Here is a 20574-nt window from a genome sequence, read left to right as displayed (position 1 = left end):
GTGTGTTATACACAGTACCTTGCACTCCCTTCTCTTCTGATTTTCCTTGACCCCAGAACTATAAATCTCTCCTTTTACACATGATACTACCAGAAGAAAAAAAGTTTCTGAAGTCATGCCAAAAAATCTTCAGGAGTAATGGAAAGGACCCAAATAATAGCCTCCAGAAACTGAAGTTCTGAGTAGGAGCTTTAGCCAGTTGAAAAATTTAGTTTCTGCACATGCACATGTTAAAGCAAAGGAATTTTTAGCACATCTATTGATGTGCACATGCCTTTGTTCAGATTGTTCAGCCCAATAAGAGAACAATATTTGTCTGCCTCATAAGCTAGGAAGAGTTTTTGAACATTTCACCTGACATACAGAAACAGCAATATATGAGAATCTTCAAGCAAAAGAGAAGCAGGATTTTGCCTGTTACCCTCATAAAGTTAGAGCTTGAAAACTTTCATTCAGCAGGTATCAAAAGCTTGCTGCAATCACTATGTAAGATTATCACAGTGAAAGCTGCATTAATTCCTTGCAATGAGAAGTGCTTGAAGATATGCTCTAAATACTTAATAGAACAGGACAGCCTCATTCTCCACATGTGGTAGGACAGATGCTTCTGTGACATTCTACACAGGCATTATAAGCTTGTTTTAAAATGAAGGAACAAGAGGGGACATACTTGAAAAGAATTTGTCCAAAAACACCCACACTAAATGTATTATTCCAGGATGAAGAGTAGAAAGAAGAAAACTCCTGGTCTACTGATGTTTTGGATAAAAGACCAAGCAAATCATAACACAGACTAAGAAAACTTTTCAAGCAACATAGTTAACAAGCCAACACCTCTATCAACCCCCCGTTTTTTTTATTTTATTAAGAACAGGGTTTGAAAACTTCCTTTAGTTTCAAATAACAGCTAGGAAAAGCTAGACAGCAACTGTGAGCAGCAATATCTTACTGACTTCTAGAAGCATCAAGTAAGCAGCCTTAAGAACAGAACTTGAGACAACAGAAAATAGGCTGACAAAAGACATTTGTCATATAGAATTGCAGTTAGGGATAAGGGTGTGTTTTTAAAGAAAATTAAGAAGCAGCAATCACTGAAAATTATGACAATCATTTAAATATTCTTGTATTTCAAAACAGAAATCCTGGAGCTTTTTGTCATTAAGAGAATCCACCATTTGAGCTAGTAGCAGGAGGCTGTCATTCTCTATCTATGTAAACAACAGAGGAAGAGAAAATACCTTGACAGGGTTTCACACATTTCAGCTCACAGCAAAAAAAAACAAAGAGACTCCAGTTACAGTTGCACATTATTTTTAAGCTGATTAATACCTAGCTACTGACGAGTGAAATGTCCCAACAGCAATACAGCAAGGATCTGCTGGAAACTGAGGACTATTGGATAAAAACATGGTGAGATAAATGATAACTGGACAACTGAAACAGCACCTACAGCACAGAACACCAGTGCATGCACAAGCCTTGGCAGGTTAAGCTTTGGGAAGCTCTTCTCTGACAAACGGAGAGGGGACCCATCTGCAGGCCCTACTTCCAGCTGCAGAAGTAACAATACTGCCTTCACTGCACACCTGAGATTGAGAAGCTAACCTGTGTGGCAAGAAGATATCCCTGGGTAAATAAGAGTTGCACACCATCAGCATGGGTCCCCTCTGCTGACCACCAGCCAGATAAAGCCCAGAATACAGCTTCCCTGGCATTGTCACAGCCAGTGACAATGTGCTACAGTGCTACAAAACTAGCACTTCTGCAGAAACAAGAAGTGGCACATAAGGATGCTTGGATGTCCATACATGCTGCTGATTTAGTAGGTTAAAGACTGATTGTGTGTGACTGCAGCATTACTAGAATGATCAACTGTAACAGTTGAAATATTGGTTTATGGATAACGGATGTTATAACCCTATATTCCTTACACTGGTCACCATCTCTGTACAAATCATTCTTTTCTCTTTTAGTGGTCCTGTAAAAGCAAGCTCCCTTACTCCTTATGCTGGCACTCAGGAGACTGGGCAACAAGCCATTCAGGCAGTGGTGAGCTGAGCCAGCTGAAAAATTATGGATCATTTCAGGCCAAATCAGGTCTCCTAACTGGCCGACTGCCCAAACACTGATGTTGAGGCTAGAATATAGTCAAGATTAAATGTCTGGGGACACAGCAGAACAGGAAATGAGCTCCAAAGTGTTTAGACCTGCATGTTCAGGGGTGTTAAACTAAAGCCCAAGGTACAAGTAGCGTGTTTTCTGCACACAAATTCACATGGCCATTAACCACTACTATCCATGGCCATTCCCTACTATCACTTCTATCTATTCCATCGCTCAGCTACATGGTTTCCTCTACTCTACCCCACTGATACTGCTTCTTCCATCAGCAAGAGTCACTTCCTACCATCTTAAATGTTATTTCTGCCTTCCTAACTATCAACTTCCACCAAATGTCTCCTCTCCCCAAGGCCTCTGATTAGTCTCTGGTATCTCACACAGCCAATGCCTGCCTCTTCTTACACCTGAGACAACAATAATCTTTTTCTACTTAGGGAAAAAGGGAAGGAAACCAAAAAGCAGTATTTCAGAGTTATCCTACACTCATCTATTTTGCTCCAAGTGCTGTTTCCAACTCCAGCTTTCAAATAAACTGCTGCGCCTCACCACCACCAAGGTCCTCTGCAAGCTCTGGCTCAATCTCACCCCTCCCCTCTAGGTTCCCATTCCTAACCAGGTACTTCCTTCCCTTTTCCCACCCTCTCTACTTGGAAAATGAGAAGTATATTACTGAAGGAATATCCTCTTCTGGTGTCTGTAGGGGTATCACAGTAAATAAGATAGCTCCCTCCTTTTACACTCTGAGTCTCCTTGGTAGCATGATCTCCAAGAGTAAGCACCAAAGCGCTCACCAACAGAAGAAAAACAGCCGGAGAAAGTTAGCAATTTAAAGCAATAGCCATGATATTAGTATGGTCTTAGTCTGAAAGTTCTTAATTGTTCAAATACTAAATAATTAGCAAAAAAATCACAAAGTAAAAATGGCTGTTACAAAGTAAAAGTAGCAAGTGGCATATAATGCAGACTCAGAGATGGCAAACTTTCAGGTAAGCAGATGGTACCAGGCTTCTCTGCATGGGAAACCCTCTGGCAGGTCCTACAGAGCTCTAAGGAAGTGACTACCCTCACACAGATGTTCTGTCAACTCAAGCTACCACATTTCCATAATGCTATTTTAATCACCCAGCCAAAGCTGCCTTGCACATCCCAAAAGCAACACTGCTTTAAATATCTGATTAAGTTCACACACATTGCTCAGATTTCTCTTCCTCCTGTACCAATAATTGTTACTGTATGTCTATATGGTAAATTGACACCTCTCTACCAATGTATTTAAAATCAGAATAGCACTCAACATGTATGGTGCCACAAGCCCTGCACTGAAATGTTGTATGGCAGAGGTTGCAGAGAAAGAGGAGGGGGACTATCCTGGGATCTCCCACAGGAAAGGGAGACAAGCTCTTTGCAATGGGGAATCAGCACTATTAGGGGTGGGCAGCTCTATCGAAACACAGGCCTAGAACAATTTTTCCTGACTTGTTCCTCTTGCCACCAGGACACCACTGTGCACAACCCTCCTGGCTCACACAGCATCAGTGCTACTCAATTTGCCTGGCTGTGGCACAGCAGCAGCACTGGATTTGTCTGAAAGACACAGAGCCTTGCAGTGTACATTGGCAGGATCACTCCCTTCCTTCAACGTGGCAGCAGTTTAAAATGTAGCCCTGCTCTGCAGAAACTGAATAAATTACAGGGCAGCAACAGTAACAAAAAACCCCAAAAATTTAGTTTGAACTCAGTCTCTGAATATCAATAGTTTCCAGAAGGTATTATGTGACATGTCGTGAGAAAAGCTCTGACAGAACAGGAGCTGCAGGCAATGTTCTGCTGTTAAACACAGTTGTCCTTGTTTCAGGGTGGAAATACATACACACACACACACACATATATAGTACATACACTGTGATTCAGAAGGTTTTCATATAAAATGGCATAGGCTGCAGTGTGGATATACTCAACAGTATGCTGCATTAACTAAAACAGAAATGTAAGTTCTTCTCACATTCAGCACTGCTGGGACTAGTCAGAAGGAAAGAACACCAAAGCTTTATACCTCTCCACTTAGCAAATCAGCCAAAACAGTAACTAAAGATAGAGCAACAAAATACCTGGAAATCATGACGTACAGTCTAATCTGCGCTGTTTCCACAGAGCAAAACTCTATCTCATTACTCCCAAAGTTCTTTAATCTTGTCAGTAAAGCAGAGGATAAGAGGCAACTATATGACAAATTATTTAGCCTTCCAGGTGCTTTTAATAAGTTTCCACATGACAATAATCCCCACTGCTAATAAAATACGCAATTTTGATTCAGGAGACAGATAAGTGGATGTTGGTTTTTTTCCTTTTCAAAAAGGCCAGAAAAGCAACACTAGTAACTCCCCATCCAAAAAAACCTAGCAATGCAAGGCTCAGACTACTCAGTACATCTATAAATATGGAAAAGAAGGTATTTGCATGTCAGATGAGAACACAGTCCTTGGCACAGAATGACAGAAAGGTTAAGGGGGAAAGGGGTCTCTGGAGGTCATCTGATCCAACCCCACTGCTCAAACAGGGTCACCTAGAGGTGGTTGCCCAAGATCACATCCAAATAGCTTCCAAATATCTTCCAAGAATATAGATAAAGAATATCATTGCCACAAATTATGCAGGAGTTTGTTCATTTGCTCCATTCCATGAGCAAACTGCACAAAATATGAATGATAAGCTTCACTCCGCAAAAGATACCTTCCCAATTGAAATGTCTTCCCAAATGACTAAACACTGTTGACAGCCATCTCAGCTAGCAAAATCCAGGATGTAGTCTAAGGAATCATTGACCCATAAACAAGGTAAGGATGGTAGGTAGCATCGTGACAGTAAACACCACAGAATGCAAAAAGAAAAAGCACAAGAGAAGAAACTATGATGTGTAAATTACTCTTAACACATTACAAATAATTTCGCCAAAGATGACTTGGCATTCTTTGGGAATTGCTGAGCAAATCTTTGTTCATGTGTATCTGCAATCAAAATATTGTCAGGACACAAGAAGGGAAACAAAATACAGCAAATGAGCAATGTTTCAGCAGTATGTACACTTCGAACTACCACGTGTGGTTTTTACAAGCCTATCATAATATTAACAGATTAAGCTAATGCAATGAAATGCTGATTTAAATCTATGAGTGCTATTTCCAGTATCAGTGAAATACTTTTAATACTAACATGTTTTACAAGCTACATATACAGGCTTTAAATGTATGCAGCAGCAGATGAGCTGGACACAAACTACTCTTGACCAAACCAGAAAACACACAGAAGTACCACAGCCCAAAACATGAATCTAGAACAATGGGAGGCTGGGGGTATAAAATGTCTCAACAATTTGATCTTTGAATTGTGTTCAACAACAGAATCTCAGGTTTTTCAGAGAGCTTTAGAAACAGTACATAGTACACAGCGTTGTCTTCCTCTGTTCATTTGCAGAATAAAATAACATGCATCCGGCATGTAAAGTCTAATTCCTTCTTCCTCCACTACCACATAGAACTTCCTGAACTCCCAACAACAAAGTGCAGTTCATGGATAGTTATAGTTACATATTTGACTCCTTCAAGATTAAATTAAAATCTGTTTCATTACTTAAAATTATTATGGCAATGTTCTTACCTCATTCATGAAAAATAGTTCATTTCACTAACAAATACATCCACGCTATAACAGCACATAATTAAGAAAGAGATTACTCAAGCAGGATAACACTGTCAATTTGACTAATGCAAGTTTTGGAAATGGAAAAAGACCCACAACCCTTTCCTTCACTTCACTGGCTGTAGGCAACAGTCATGTTTATTTTGAGTTCTGATCTAATAGTTTCAAATACACTGGTCCAGAGTAAACAAGCATGCAGTCCCAAGATCACCAAACCAAGAATTGTACTCTTTTACTACCCAAAAATCCAGTGTGAGCTTGGGCTGAGCTCCTCCAAAAATAAACTGGTACCTTATAAGAGGATTCTCTCATCACTGTAAGCCACAAAAGCTAAGAAAAAGAGTATAACTGATGAGACACTAACTTATTTCAAGAGAAAAATATTGAATAAAAGAGGCATAAAAACTGAGAAAAAAAGTGGAGCTGGAACATGTTGACTCAGCAAGATCAAGAATCAATCCACTTCAAGATCAAAGGAGGCTGGTATTTTCCTACCTTGTACCTTCCAGGCCAGCAGGGACTCCTTGAGCTGGTAAGCACATTAATCCACAGTAAATTGCCTAACTGGCTAGGCTCTCTGCATGAGCCAGTAAATAATTGCTGTGTATCTCCTGCTTGAAGAACCTCCGTGCATGGTAGAAGATGCCGAACACTCACCCATGGGAATTTTAAAGACAGACTCTATTTCTCAAGACTAATGGTCTGGCAAAAGGTCATGTCCTTGCAGCCAGTGTCCTGCATGGAAGATAATATTAGCTAGAAGTTCTTTCCAATCCTAAAGACACTGCAAAATTAAGTACTCAGACTAAGAATTGAAAGTTTTATTCCATCTCCAATAAATATTATGTCAACATCAGTCACCATTTTGGATTCCAGAAAGAAGGTATGGGGCAAAATAAATAACACAAAACTTGGTATTTAAGACTGGTGTCAAAGCCTAATGTAACTTCTTTTCTTGAGGATTTCTTTAGTTTTATGGAGACTTTTATTAATTTCTTCTTTTCAGAGGTTAAAGTTCAGTCATTATCAACAGGTTAAAAGAGGCAGTATTACCTATCCATCACCATAACACATTTCAGGACCACACCAAGCCTTTGTAGGAAGAAGGCTGGGGCAAAGGTTGTGATGTGAAAAACAGCATAGCTGTCCTGGTTTAAGGCAAATTTAGGGAGCAAACCTCCAAAGGGGTCCCTCTAGAAAGCAAATTCAAGCAGCCCCTCCCTCACCCAGTTCAGGAGAAAAAAAAATTCCACTGAGAAAAGTGGGAAAAAAACCTGTTTAACTAGCAAAGTACTCAAAACATGGAAAAATGAATAATATTAAACAATGGAACTTCTCGTTTTTCTGAAGAGATGGCAAATGAAGAGAGTCCTTTTTGTGGGGTGTGGCCCAGCTTGCTCAGTCTTTGATCTGTCCCTCCCATGCTGGAAAACGCTGTTTCCCGGGCACCGGTGGGCTACAGCCATTGTTTTTCTGGGTTTTTGGTCCAAAGCAAGGCTCATCAGTTCCAAGAAAAAGAAAAGCCAGTCTGGGGAACTCCTCTGCCTCAGCTAGCAAAAAAACTAACTAAAAGCAAAGGATAGCCCTCTCCTGCTGTGCATGCTGCAGACAATACCGTCCATAAGAGAGCTGGCTGAAGCTCTCATCCCTTTGTTTTTGAATACAGCCACCTCAGACATTCCACTGCTTCCCCTTCTCCCTCCCTTCACTCTCAGATCTAGTTTAAAGGTGCAAAACTTATTTCTAGGCTAAACAGATGAATGGGGATACAATTCAGCATCATAAAGTCACCCCATGACATTGGTATAAAGGAATACAAGAAAAATTTCTGGGTTACACTTCAATCCAACTCTTCCTATCCTTTCCTCCCTTCCCAGCTTTTCCATCTCTAGAGAGCATAGAAGATGATGCTGCTATTTGAGAAGTTCTGGACTAGAGAGCCACTGCATAAGCCCTTGCCATTTCACTGCCCTGTTTTATTTCAACTGTTGAGCACTGAACTAAAAGCAGTAGGGTCAAATTACTAAAAATAAGTGAACAATTTTATAATAAGGAAAGGTAGAGCAGAAACTGAAAATAAAATACAAAACCAAAAACCATCTGCCACAAATGTGTTTGAACAGTTTGATGTAAATATAAGAGTTTCTAAATCTCAAAAGACATTCTATTTTAAGCATTACTGAATACACTTTAAAGCTAGAAAGAGCAAGATTATGGCTGATGGAGTTTTAGGCAATTTTTTCAAGACAGCTTGGAAGAACTCTACTTACAGTCTGTACAGGCTCCAGGAATTTTTTCTTCTTAAAAGAATTCAGATATAGAAAAATGAATTTGTTAAGTATCATATTTAAGGAGTACCTAAATTTTTTTATGCTTCCATATATTTTCTAGTTAGTAAAACACTAGGCAATATTACACAGGCTGCTTTTTTCCTAAAAATTCCACACTATGAATCCATGAAGGTTCAAAACAAATTTGTTACAGAACCAAAGAACAGCAAGCAATTACAACTGACTGAAAAGTTACACACACTGCTTTGGAGTTTGGGCTAGTTGCTAGTTGGTTAACTTGTTACTGTATGAAAGGAAGTTCCATAGATATTTCCTTGGATTTTTTTTTTTTTCCTTTTACCCTCAAAAGGTTCTTTAAATTTTCCCAGGATCACCACCACCACCAAATTCTAGAGACTGAAAAATGTTTAACAAAATTAAATACCTTAATGGACTAAATCACAATCCTGTGATGGGTACTGATCAGGTGGCTTGTGTCAGTATCTGAACCTCCCAGCCCAAGTAAGGGTGGCATTTTCCTTGCACTGCCTCAAGTTTCTCCAGCAAGAGCTCCTGCAGGTTACATTCCCACTTGAAATGTCACATATTTCATTGAGCATAATGATTCAGGCATTTTGCCAAATTGACACGAATATGTCAAGCCTCATTTTTCTTTGTAATAGCAGTAGATTGGATGATCTAGTCCCACTGTAGTGTGATGGCCAGATGCTATTCCGAGAAAATTATGTCTGAAGAGGGGAGACAGGGTGTCAAGCAAACGACGATGCATAACTGCAACAGCAAATCCATCTGAATAAAATTAGTGCTCAAGTGATTTATGGAAATCAAAACAAACATATCAAAAGACCACAGATGTATAAAACCTGGATGAAACTAAGGACCTGGGGTTCACATGGAGTGTTTATAACACAATCACAAAAATTCCATTGTTTCACCAACACACACAAGAACAAAGTTACCATTAGGCTCTTGGCTTAGTGAGTCAATAAACTGTTCCCATTGCCTAGTCTGGCCAGCAAGCAGCTGCCGAACACTGCAATGCCAACATGGGGCTAAGTAAAGGCTAGTCAGAAAGACCAACAAAAAAAAAAACTGGTGGAAAAGAACCTGGAATATTTTTCACATTAAGGAATACCAAGAATGATGGAGTGATGGCAGGGTTTATTGTTTGGCTTTGGGTAGGTATTTGAGGGGATTTTGGTCTTATTTTCACAAAAGAGCTTCCTTTGGTTACCAACACAACTCTGAATCATTTCCGATCATTGTGTTCAGATAAATACTGAACCAAGCTCATACAGAAGTTTTCATAAAAACTGCCAGTACAGTATCAGTCATCTCCTTAGCCATTGGCTTTGAAGTGTCACATTCAAGTACTGAAATGATGGCAGTGACAACTGATTATCCACCTCACTGGGCAATTTATAGATATTACACACACAGATACCTTGGTATCCTTCCATAGCTATCAGACCCTCAAAATGACAAAGCTCCCAGACATGATACAAAACTAAAAAAATTCTTAGTTATCAGTGTGACAGCTACTGAAGAGCAGTTAAGTTCCCTTCCAGCATCGGAATTTGAAAAAGTAACTCATTTCACATAAAAACAGGTGTAATGGTGAAGCTTTTTGAACTTTTCACTGCACAGATCTGGAGCAATTTAACAAGTGTAACAATTAGCAGATCCAGCTTGACTGTCTTTAAGTATCTAAATCAGAACAGTTCACAGTAACAACCAGTTAAAATCATGTGAAAGACAGTGATAAAACTGAAGTTAAAGTTTTGTTTAATTGCTTGCATTATTTCCCATTGGTTCTGATTTTTTTCTGCTTATTGGAAAATGTCTGTATTACAGACCAATTAAAATTTTAATTGTCATAGATTCCACTGTCTATAGAAGGCAGATTTATTCACAAATTAAAAATCTGAATTTCCATTATACTCCTTATAGCATCAGAACTCCAGAATGCAAAGAGCCTCTTACACCTCTGCAATATTTTCTTCTTCAGAACATTGTGCAGTGCAATTCAGAATTCACTACATGTGTTACTTAATCACTTAGAGAACACTTTCCACTCAAATAGAAGCCAGTGACAACAGAACAGATGCCTTTAGGAAACTAAGGATGTGTGATTACAGTACTGGAAAAACAGACACATGCTTGCATCATCTGCAATTATTAAGTTTAGAATTAAATAGTCATCAGTGTTTCCAAGATAAAACTGATTAAGAGATTTAAAAGGTCACTAGAAACACAGTTCTAAGTCAAGCTACTTCATGGTATCATTTTTTCAAGACAAAACACTTTCTTTCTGTGAGGAGAAAAAAAAAAAAAGGAGGGGGGGAGAAATATTGTATCTTAACCAGGAAAATAACCTCCCTCTTCTCTAAGCATCTTTCCCACTACTGTACTGTCACCTCAAACAACCCAAGAGAGTGGTAGGTCTTCTTTCAATTTTTATTTTTAAAGTGCACAGTAAATTTTATTTCATAAAAGGAACGAAAACAAACAGGAAGTTTGTGGTCCAGAAAGTCAGCTCTGGATTATGATTCTGTAAATATACTGCAGAAAGGATGCAAGTATTTTGGAGCAAAAGCAGATCTTCTAACTTGCATTGGGAAAACAGTAAATAGCCTTCCAAATGCAGTAAACTGGTAAAGATAGCAACACACCCAGAAAAATCTGCTGAGGAAACAGCACATGGCTGTAAGCTATTCTTACTTGCTAACAAACCTAAACCAGGAATACAACACAGTATATTCACCACCAATAGGTTTGTTTATCCAGCAGGACAGTCAAAGCAAGAAGATGTGATTCCCACTGAAGGATTTAAGGGATATACTGCTCCCACAAATGGTATGTTTTTCTCACCCTTTGTAAGTACATTCAGGTTGATCCAATAAAAAGCAAATTGGATTAGTTTGATTTACCACTGATGGTCACCTGCTCTTAAGTGGTCTGATGGTACACTTCAGCCTTAAAACATGTCAGCAGGTCACAGAGAGATATGATAACAAATTACTGAGAAAATACTTACACAGCTTGTTGGTGCAAGCTTCAGATGCCTTGCTGACCTGCAAACAGTGCTAAAAACACAGCAGAAATAAATGTCATCATGCAAATGACTTCCAAATGGGTACTAGCATACAGAAAAAGCTGGAGCAGCTCTTTATGAAGACAGGCTGAGAGAGCTGGGGTCGATTCAGCCTGGAGTGAGCTCCATGGAGACCTACTACCAGCCTTCCAGTACCAAAAGGAGTCCTACAAGAAAGCTGGAAAGGGACTTTTTACACAGGCGTGTAGAGACAGAATATGGGAGAACGGCCTTAAACTGAAACAGGTTTAGATAAGATGTTAGGAAGAAATTCTTTACAGTGAGGGTGATGAGGCAGTGGAATGAGCTGTCCAGAAAACCTGTGAATACCCCATGCCTGGAAGTGTTCAGGGCCAGGCTGTGTGGGGCTTTGAGCAATCTGGTCTAGTGGAAGGTGTCCCTGATTTTGGAAGGGGAATTAAAAATTGATGTTCTTTCAGATACCTTCCAAACCAAACAAAGTTATGTGAAAGTTGACACTTCTGCATGCTGGTGTTAACAGACACAAAGTAATCTCATTGAGGAGCTCTTAGAGCTTTATATAGCAAGAAAATACTTTCGTCACTCCCTTAAAACTGTAATTTTGCTCATGCCATACTGATCAGATTACATAATGTTAAGCCTAGTGAAAACCTCAAACTTGCTCTCTCAAATAGAACCACAGAAAATAACTAGCTGGCCGCTGGAAGCTGCAATGGCAGTGCTGCTGCAAGGAGCTGGGGAAGCACTTCCAAAATCCTCTGGTGGGTTAAGAGTTAACTAACAAGTAACAGAGCACATCAAACATTAACCAAACTGATGCTGAATACAATATGCAAGGTAATCCAGTTCATAGGTGTGCATCATAAGAATATTTAAAAGAACAAAGGCAGCAAGACAGAATGACAAATATGATTCAATGTTTGGGCAAATAAATCCTCTGAGAAACAGAACTAACACACCCCTGTATTTCAAACCTGAATGACCTTTAGCCTTCTGTCCCAATGTTTTCTACTACTTCAGTAAACACATCCCATTGCTACTGCTATGCCACAAAACCCAGGTTTTCCTTACCACAGCATTCATTTCCAACCACCCTTCTCTAACAATCAGTGAAGAACAGAAGACTCATGCTGTGGCTGGCTCAAAATTACACTTGTGCAGACTGACTAGCAGCAGCAGAAGTATCTCAAGCTACTCTTGGGCTCTGTGATCCTTCCTTCAGCACAGCTCCCAATTAAGGTCTTTCCCTCAGCACCAGGACACACAAGATAGAGAAATGTAATTCTAACAGGTCACCCTTTGCTGCTGATTGACTGGGAAAAGGAGGGAATAGAGAACAGCAAAGGATCAGTGAGAGCTAGAATGTGTCCACAGCATGTCCACATAAAGCTTGTTGGCTTCCAAGCCAAGGCTAAAAAGACCTTTCAAAACTAGTCTCTAGATAACAAAAGAATATTACAGGTTACTTCTTAACCTATCTTCTCAGCTTTTTTTTCTTTTTAAATTTTAGAAATGCTAGTGTACCTGGTTAGGTACTCTAAAAAACAAGCATGGAAGGAATGGAAGTTACCAGGGAAAGTTATCTCCCTTACTATTTATCATTAAGTATTTGTAGAGCTGAAAAATAACACAGAACCTCCACATCCTTCAGTGAATAGATGAAGTTACATAATTTGCTCTATACTGGGCATTACATTAGACAACATAAAGACAAAAGGTATCAAAAGCCTACAAATTTTATGAGCAAACATATGACAAGAACTTAGTCACTTTTCCCTATCTTTCCCCCCATGAACACATGTATTCAATCTAAATGAAACAGTTACAGGCATACAGGACATTTGGAGCACTCAGAATTTTTATTTCAAGGTTTGAGGTGGCAGGAAAAAGGCATTTATTTTTTCCCTTTCTTGCCTCTTACTGGCTTATTGGCCACAGTTTACTTGCAACAGAACTCTTAATTCAGTAAAAAAGTGATGATCCAGTTACTGAATTAAGACAGATGACAGCACTCACTTGAGCTGAAAATGAAGGGAAAAGAACAAATCCCATAAGCTATACCCAAACATGTGTCCCCAAGTTCCTACTCTGTTAGCCTGAATAACTACTGTGAGAAACAACTGCCTACCCATGAGACCAGACTTTTCTCAATACTGAGAGCTGCAGTAATTAAAAGTGAAGGATGGTGGAATAAAAGCACTGACCATGTTTAGAATTTTACAGGCTTCTTAGGGATGGTCATAAGAAGAAGGGCATTACAAATTTTGTCCTCTTTGCCCATATTCAGCCTCATTTCAAATGTTATGAAAACATGTACACATACCACACATGGATGTAAAACTAATTACAAGTTTGGTAATATTTGCTGTAAGGAAGAAAAAACCCATCATTCAGAACTAGCCCAGTAGGATCGAGATGTTTGTATTTACTACAGGAAACTGAAAGGATCAGAAGATGGGGGAACTCTTGTAGTGCTGTATGCCCACAACTAGCCATACTGCTTACTATTGCCTGCACTGCTACCATCATCAAGCAACCCACACTTATGCTAAAGTTCTTCTGAGATTTTAATCTACAAAACTCCAAATGAACCAAATTGCTACTGCCTTCCACCCACTAGCTGGCATAAATCCAGCCAGCAGGCTTTCTGCAGTTTTCCCACGCCTGATTGTTTCCCATCATGTCGACAAAGTGTAGATCATGCAGAAAACCAACAAGTTCAAACTTTTTTTTTTTTTTACTGGAAAGGGTAAGAATTGGAGAATACCAGCACTCAACTCCTCTCTTTCATAATACAGGAAATACTTTGACTAACTGGAGTACAGCAAGAGAACACGAAGAAAGTAGCACTCTACATATGATGTAGGCTGCTCAGCAGATTGGGGGGGGAGGAGGGAGGACATCTAAACAGATGGTCTAAAATTTGCATTTTGTATTTCAAAGCTGAAAGCATTTCTCAGCCTAGAACATAAAGCACTAATTTCAGCAGAACCTTAGAAATAATCCGAGAGGGCACCTCTCCCACTGTCCAGTGCAACTTCAGGAAAAATCCCAATTATGTTTAAAGTTATAATGTGGGCACTCCAGAAGACACCAAACTCCCATAATTCTTCAAGTACCAGCATCATCTCTCAAGTCTCTTCTCAACACAGACTCCAGAGAAAAGAATAACATGTGGCTAAAAAGTCTAGCTAAGAAAAGTCTTCAAATAAAGAGGGTCAGTGCTCTTTGCAGAAGCTTCAGCAGCTGAAGATGACACCATGCAGTTACACCTCAACTTCACCCTAGACATGTGAGAGGTTTCTGAACCTGACTTGGAACTCACTATCCTGCCCTCACTGGCTCCAGAGATGTCACCACAAGGACTTGCATTTCCTGAAAGTGGCACTCCAGAAAATCCTTGCTTCTAGATCAGGCATCTCAGCTTAAAATCAGTGCCCACATTTCAGAGAGGCTGTGGGGAGCCTGCTCCAAAGAAAGGCTCAATCTCATCCACTGAAAAATTGAATGGAATAGGAGCTGGGGTGCAGACACTAGAGTGGCTCCTGATTTTTCAGGGGGAAAAAACAGGTTTCCTGAATCACAAGAGCAGTACTCTTAATTTCATTAATGAATTGCGCCTCAAGAAATGTTGGAAAGGAAGAGCAAAGAGTTTTATGCACTTTTATACTCGATGGCATGGCAGAGGATGACAGAAGACACTGATCCCACTGAGTAATAAAAGCTAAATTATCTCCTCTGCCCACTTTTACTATAGCTAACTAAGTAATATAGATGAGAGAAGATAAAGGGATTCAAAATACGCATATTAAGCTTTTCATGTTTCTTTTTTAAAAAACTGCAGAAATTAGAAGAAGAAATTAAGACCAAAAGCACCTCAGAATAATTTTTGTTACTTTCACCTCCTAAGAGTAGAGACAGCCACATACTGAGCAACAGAAGAAAGAGCACTTTTAGGCTATTGCCATACATCTGCTGACCCACAACTCATCCTATCAGACTGCAGAGCTTCCATCTTTGCATAACACAGCAGTCAGTAATCCTCAGCATTCCAGAAACAGAGTCAAAAGCATGATTTAAACTGATCTATACCCACTGCCACACAGAGGCCAAGGCCATTGAGGTGGGCACATGTATTAGCAGCAGCTGCTGTCAACCTGATGACTTGAGGGTTGGAGAGGTTTTTTTTCCAAGCACAGACAGAAATTTTGAGTTGAAGTGATACACAGGAATTCAGCAGCTGAAGATACATCTTCACAAATTCTGAAGGATTGAACTGTTTGCCCAACAGCAGTCCAAGTGCTGCTACAAAGTAGCTATTAGCTCATAAAATTACATTATTCCTTGCCTCTAAGATTAACACACTTTCACCACAGAAACGGCCTTAGCTTTTGTCAAGTAACACAGAGAGCAGCTGCTTTGACAGATCATTAAAGAAACAAGTCTTCTCAATTTACATATTGCAGATAATCTTATTTTTTAAAAAATCTGAGAAATCAAGGAGATTACAGGGCATTTGCATTCTAACTCATTTGCATCAGATGCAAAGAAGCTATAAGAATGTTTTGGTTTACTTCCAGAGCTATCTTTTAGATCTGGTACTGAAGAATGAAACACCACAGATACTTGAAAAGTAACTGGGTAGTAAGAAACACCTTAAGTACCTTTGTGTGGCAAGAGATGCAGAAGTTTGGGGAAAATTACAGTTATCTAAAATCATGTAACAAATTTTGAGTGTTACACAAGTTTGTTTGGCAAGATGTGTCTTCAAAACCAGGCAGCTCTCGTTGCAGAATCTCTGCAATATCCTATTTGAAATGGAAAGAAATTCATCTTTGGGAAATGAAATTGATTTTTTAAAAGTGTGATATGTGTATGCACATGTCTTCCTAAGTCCTGGACTAATCCTTTCCATTCTCCCTCCTCTCAAAGGCAAAAATTTGTGGTACACCCTCCCAACATTACTCAGTCATTCCCCATGCACTACCCTGCAGGAAGAGCTTACAGATGAAATGAACAGCTGAAAGTGAGACTTGCCCTGCAATACAGCCTATCCATCTCCCAAACACAAACTGCAGTTTTACTCCAGATTTTAACCACCTTCTTAGAAGAAATATGTTTTTCTCAGGAGATAGGCAAGAACATTGTAATTCTTGAATAAATATTTAAGACCATCAGGAAGGGAGTAGGGCTTTCCCCCCACCCAATTTTTCTGCCTGGCAGGGGAAAACAAAAGACAGGAGCAGTAAAGAAAACAATTTAATGGAAGATGTAAAGTTAATGTCAGCAAGGGGTAACCACTGTAACAATAAAAATAAAAGCACTCAAGAATGTCAAGGGGGCCCAGGGGAAGAGGTGGGAAAGCAATGCAAGGAATACAGAGAAAGTCCAGTGGGAACCATTGTTTGCACACCCAACTCTAAAGCATGGTTTTTACAATGATTTTCTACCTACATCACTGCTGCATTTTTCTAGAAGACAGAAATACAAATATTTTCCAGTAGCCTACAAAACTAAAGATTTGAGAAAGGCAAAATGAGCATTAAAATATTACAGCCTATATACCAAGGTAGCAGTATAATAAGATGTGTGTTTTATCATTTGATAGATATCAATAGCATTCACAGAAGAAACACTTTCCTTTTTAGCGACTAAACAAAACATCTGTCACTTCATAATCAAGTGTATACTTCATATGAATGACCTTTGATCCAATGAGTTCTGAAGCCCCTCGATTTCTGGAAACAGCTTGTCAATCCACCCTCACCCTTCACATTTTAGACTGCATCCTCCTTCATATTAGGATTAGGTTAATTTCTCTTGACCTTTTCTACCCTAACTCCTCTGCCTCACTCAAAAAAACAGCACTTACAAAGTAGCTGATGCTTGACTTTGCCTCTTGATAGTAAGCAGAACAAATTTTTCCATCCCAAACAGCGACAATAAGTAATCCAGAGCTCACCACTGAAGATCCTACACTTTCTCAAAATACCATCTGTCAATATCCCTGCAATCCAGGAGCAAGAACTCTGCAATGAAAATGGCAGCATGTGTTTTCCATTATGGTAAACAACCACATTAGCCACAAGCTGATGGGAAATAGTCTGTTGATAAAACTGTGATGATCAGCCAAAGTTGCTTCAAAAGTAAAGCACATAACCTTGCTTCACAATGCATATTGTGACATTCACACAAGGGTCTTACAAGCAGGTTAAGCAGGCAGGCTTTTAAGTAGTTAAGACATGCCTGTTTTGCAAAGCTAAAACACAGGAATAATAACTATTCTTGCACAAATAACAACTCAAAAAATGAACATGACGGGGAAATTTTGGATGGAGGGCAGGTGGGAGGTACACACAGCCATAGCAATACAGGAACCATAGGACAGTTAACTGATGTCAGGATAACCACTTTGTTTAAGAACAGATCCCGAACAACTTGGCTCTGACAGCTGTAAGCTACTGCTTATCTACACATGACACACAAAAAAGTAGTACTTCATTCCTAAAGATGTGGCCTCAGTAACTAAAAGAGGGAACCTGGAAAGAATATGAACTATCACTATCAACAGACTCCTTTTTTCTACAGCCCATCTACTGGACAACACAAGGTACAACAGCCACAGCTGGAGTTCTGAACATTTCTGAACTCTTCTTTTTCTTTCATCTGTCCTATATTTTAGAAACTGATTTTGACTGCATGTGCCACAGGGACCGGGGAAGCTAAGAAATAAGAACACACACACATACAAAAAGAAATAAACCCTCACAGTGAAAGACAAGACTTCAAAGGCATATTAGAGACTGTCTAAACCTACGTTTAATGCAGCGTTTAACCACACCAGCAATTAACATCATAGACAAAATAAATCCTTGTTAAATATTAAGTACCATGCCCTCTCAGATAGGGAGAAAGGGCTCAACTTAAGTGCCCAAAAACATTCAACAGTGAAGGTGCCTTAAGGAAAAATACCATAGTATTCTTTATTCACGTATTCTTTATAACTCATAACAGATTAATAAAAAAAAGTAAATTAAAACCTCTCCTTTTAATCTCATACAAATAACCTTTAAATAATTCTTATGCCAGTAAGATATATTTCAAGGTGTTTCCAAAGGAACACTATCAGCGTAAGTAACCTTTCTTTAAAATCCCCTGTATTACTAATTTCAGTATGGAAAAGCAGGTATTTTATCACCCACCATCATATTTTAACACATCTTTGACAGTGAAGAGAGATCTGTCAGCCTCATTAAGATCCAGGCAGCAGGGTAGGATTTAAGCAACTGAAGTATGTTAGAAGCAAATATACTGTATAATTACGATTTAAGGTTTTTTACTTCCGTTTTGAATGCTTAACTTCACACGATCCAGTCCTGAACATTTAGAGGCTTGCACCACACAAAGCTTTAGGCGGCCCCCCAAAAGCTGTTGATACAGCATATCTACCCGTGATACTCTTTTTCTATCCGTAATTTCTTTACACTGGCAAATACAATTAAGGAAATTCAGCCACCGGCACCTTCAATCGTCTGGATTAACATTAGAGCAAGTGATTTTAAGGGCCAGAAAAAGGCAATTGTGCCATCTGCACTGGTTCTGTGTCCTGCACGTCATAGGCTGACAGCCTCTGGATCACAGCATGAAGTCTTTTTCAGATCAAAGTTCTTGTGCACTATTCAGCAACAAGCAGCTGTTTTGAGTAAGCACATAATAGCTGTAGAAGAGATGCGGCAGTTTTTCAGTCACTTATACTGCCTCCACGAATGCCATAACTTAACCCCCTTCTTTCCATGGCTGATGCATGGAATTGGCTAGGGTGAGAAAATAAATTAGCCACTGGAGGACACTTCATATTTGCCCTCCCAGCTGTAGCTCGCCAGAAGGCTAAATTCACACTGGGGAAGGCAACACGGAGCCTCAGTTACATATGGCAGCTGGAGGACACAAGGCTAGCGCTCAGAAGTTGATACCCGTTTGGGAGGATGTCGGTGAGAGGAGGGACAGCAGCACGGGAAAGACACATTCTAAGGGATCTCCCTTCACCCAGTCCCGCTCCCTTCCCCGCGAGCGAGGCACCCACCTGTGCCGGTGCTCGTCGTGCCCTTGCCCGTGGATGAGGAAGCCGCCGAGGTTCTTGCCCCCTTTGCTGGTGTCCACGTGGGGAATGAGCACATCCTCCAAGCCCAGGTCAAAGCGCTTGTGCTTCGAGGAGTCGGGGAGGAAGAAGAACGCCCCGAAGCACAGGGTGATGAAGGCACTAAGAATAAGGAGCAGGATAAATTTTTCGGAGAGTCTCAAGGTAGCCCTGTGGTGCGGGAAGGAGGAGGCCCCCAGGTTCAGCGGGGGCAGCCTCCGCCCGGAGAGCGGCAGCAGGGCGGGAGTGGTCATCCTTCCGCTAGCGACCCCCCGGCGGGGCACGGTTCATCCCCTCAGCCCCTGCGGAGGGCGGCCCCGGCCCGCCTCGGGGGCTGCGGGCGGCTGCACCATCACCATCCTCCCCGCGGGTGCCGGAGGAAGGGAGGACGGGGGGGAGGCCGGGCCGCCCCGACGGCCCCCGCCCCCACGGGGGCTCGGGCCGGGGCGCGGTCGCCCCGCTACCTGCGCGCCCCCTTCCTTCCTTCCTTGCCTCCCTCCCTCGCCGCGGGACCAGCCGGGCCCGAGCGAGCGACTCCGGTCAGCGGCGCTCCCCGAGCTCCGCGGCCGCGGGGCTGCGGGACGAGCGGCAGCGGGGAGCCGGGGGCCCGGCCTGGCGCGCGGCGTCTCTCCACCCGCGTCCCCTTGTCCGGGCCGGGCGGAGGCGCATCCCCCTGGCCGCGCCGGGGCCCCGCTGCGAACGACGCCGGGAGCGGCCGCCGCGCCGGTCCCGCTCCGGACCCTCTGCCCGCCCCCACGGCGCCTGCGCGGCGGCGGCGGGCGGCGCACGCGCGCGGGGCGGGGGCGGGGCGGGGCGGGGGCGGGGCCGGAGCGGCCCCTGCGGGGAGCGGGAGCGGCAGCGGCGGCGGGGCCGGGTTGAGCAACCCGCGTCTCTCAGGGGAAACACCACAGGGACAAGCAGCTGCGGGACAGGGCCCATGGGTAGCCGCAAAGATGCTGAGGGGACTGGGGCATCTCTCTAATGAGGGAGCTGCGGGAGCTGGGCCTGTTTTGTCTAGAGAAGGCCGAGAGGGGATCCTGTTAATGCACATAAGTATCTCAATGATGGGTGCCTAGAGGATGGTGCCAGACTCTTTCCTCTGGTGCCCGGCCACAGGGCGAGGAGCAGTGGCCATAAACTAAAACACAAGAAGTTTCACCGAAACAGGAGGAAGAACTTCTTTACACTGAGGGTGGCAGAGCACTGGAACAGGCTGTTCATGGAGATCCATGGAGTTTCCCTGTCTGCAGACA

At 41.6% G+C, this 20574-nt stretch overlaps 1 protein-coding gene across 1 annotated transcript in view; it reads right to left on the bottom strand.

The window, feature by feature from the left end:
* The window catches only part of MAN1A2 (mannosidase alpha class 1A member 2), a 130535-nt gene extending 110446 nt beyond the window's left edge, over positions 1 to 20089 (bottom strand). The window contains exon 1 of the mRNA XM_071433215.1: positions 19268 to 20089. Coding sequence (XP_071289316.1) covers positions 19268 to 19575 — 308 coding nt within the window. The 5' untranslated portion in view covers positions 19576 to 20089. The remainder of the gene's footprint in view (positions 1 to 19267) is intronic.
* Positions 20090 to 20574: the final 485 nt, after the last annotated feature.

This window comes from Agelaius tricolor, unplaced genomic scaffold (genome assembly GCF_023055355.1).
Source record: "Agelaius tricolor isolate 1412-34295 unplaced genomic scaffold, bAgeTri1.0.p SCAF_9, whole genome shotgun sequence".
Classification (NCBI taxonomy): domain Eukaryota; kingdom Metazoa; phylum Chordata; class Aves; order Passeriformes; family Icteridae; genus Agelaius; species Agelaius tricolor.
Note: the sequence above shows the minus strand (reverse complement) of the source record. Positions and strands in the feature narration are given on the sequence as shown.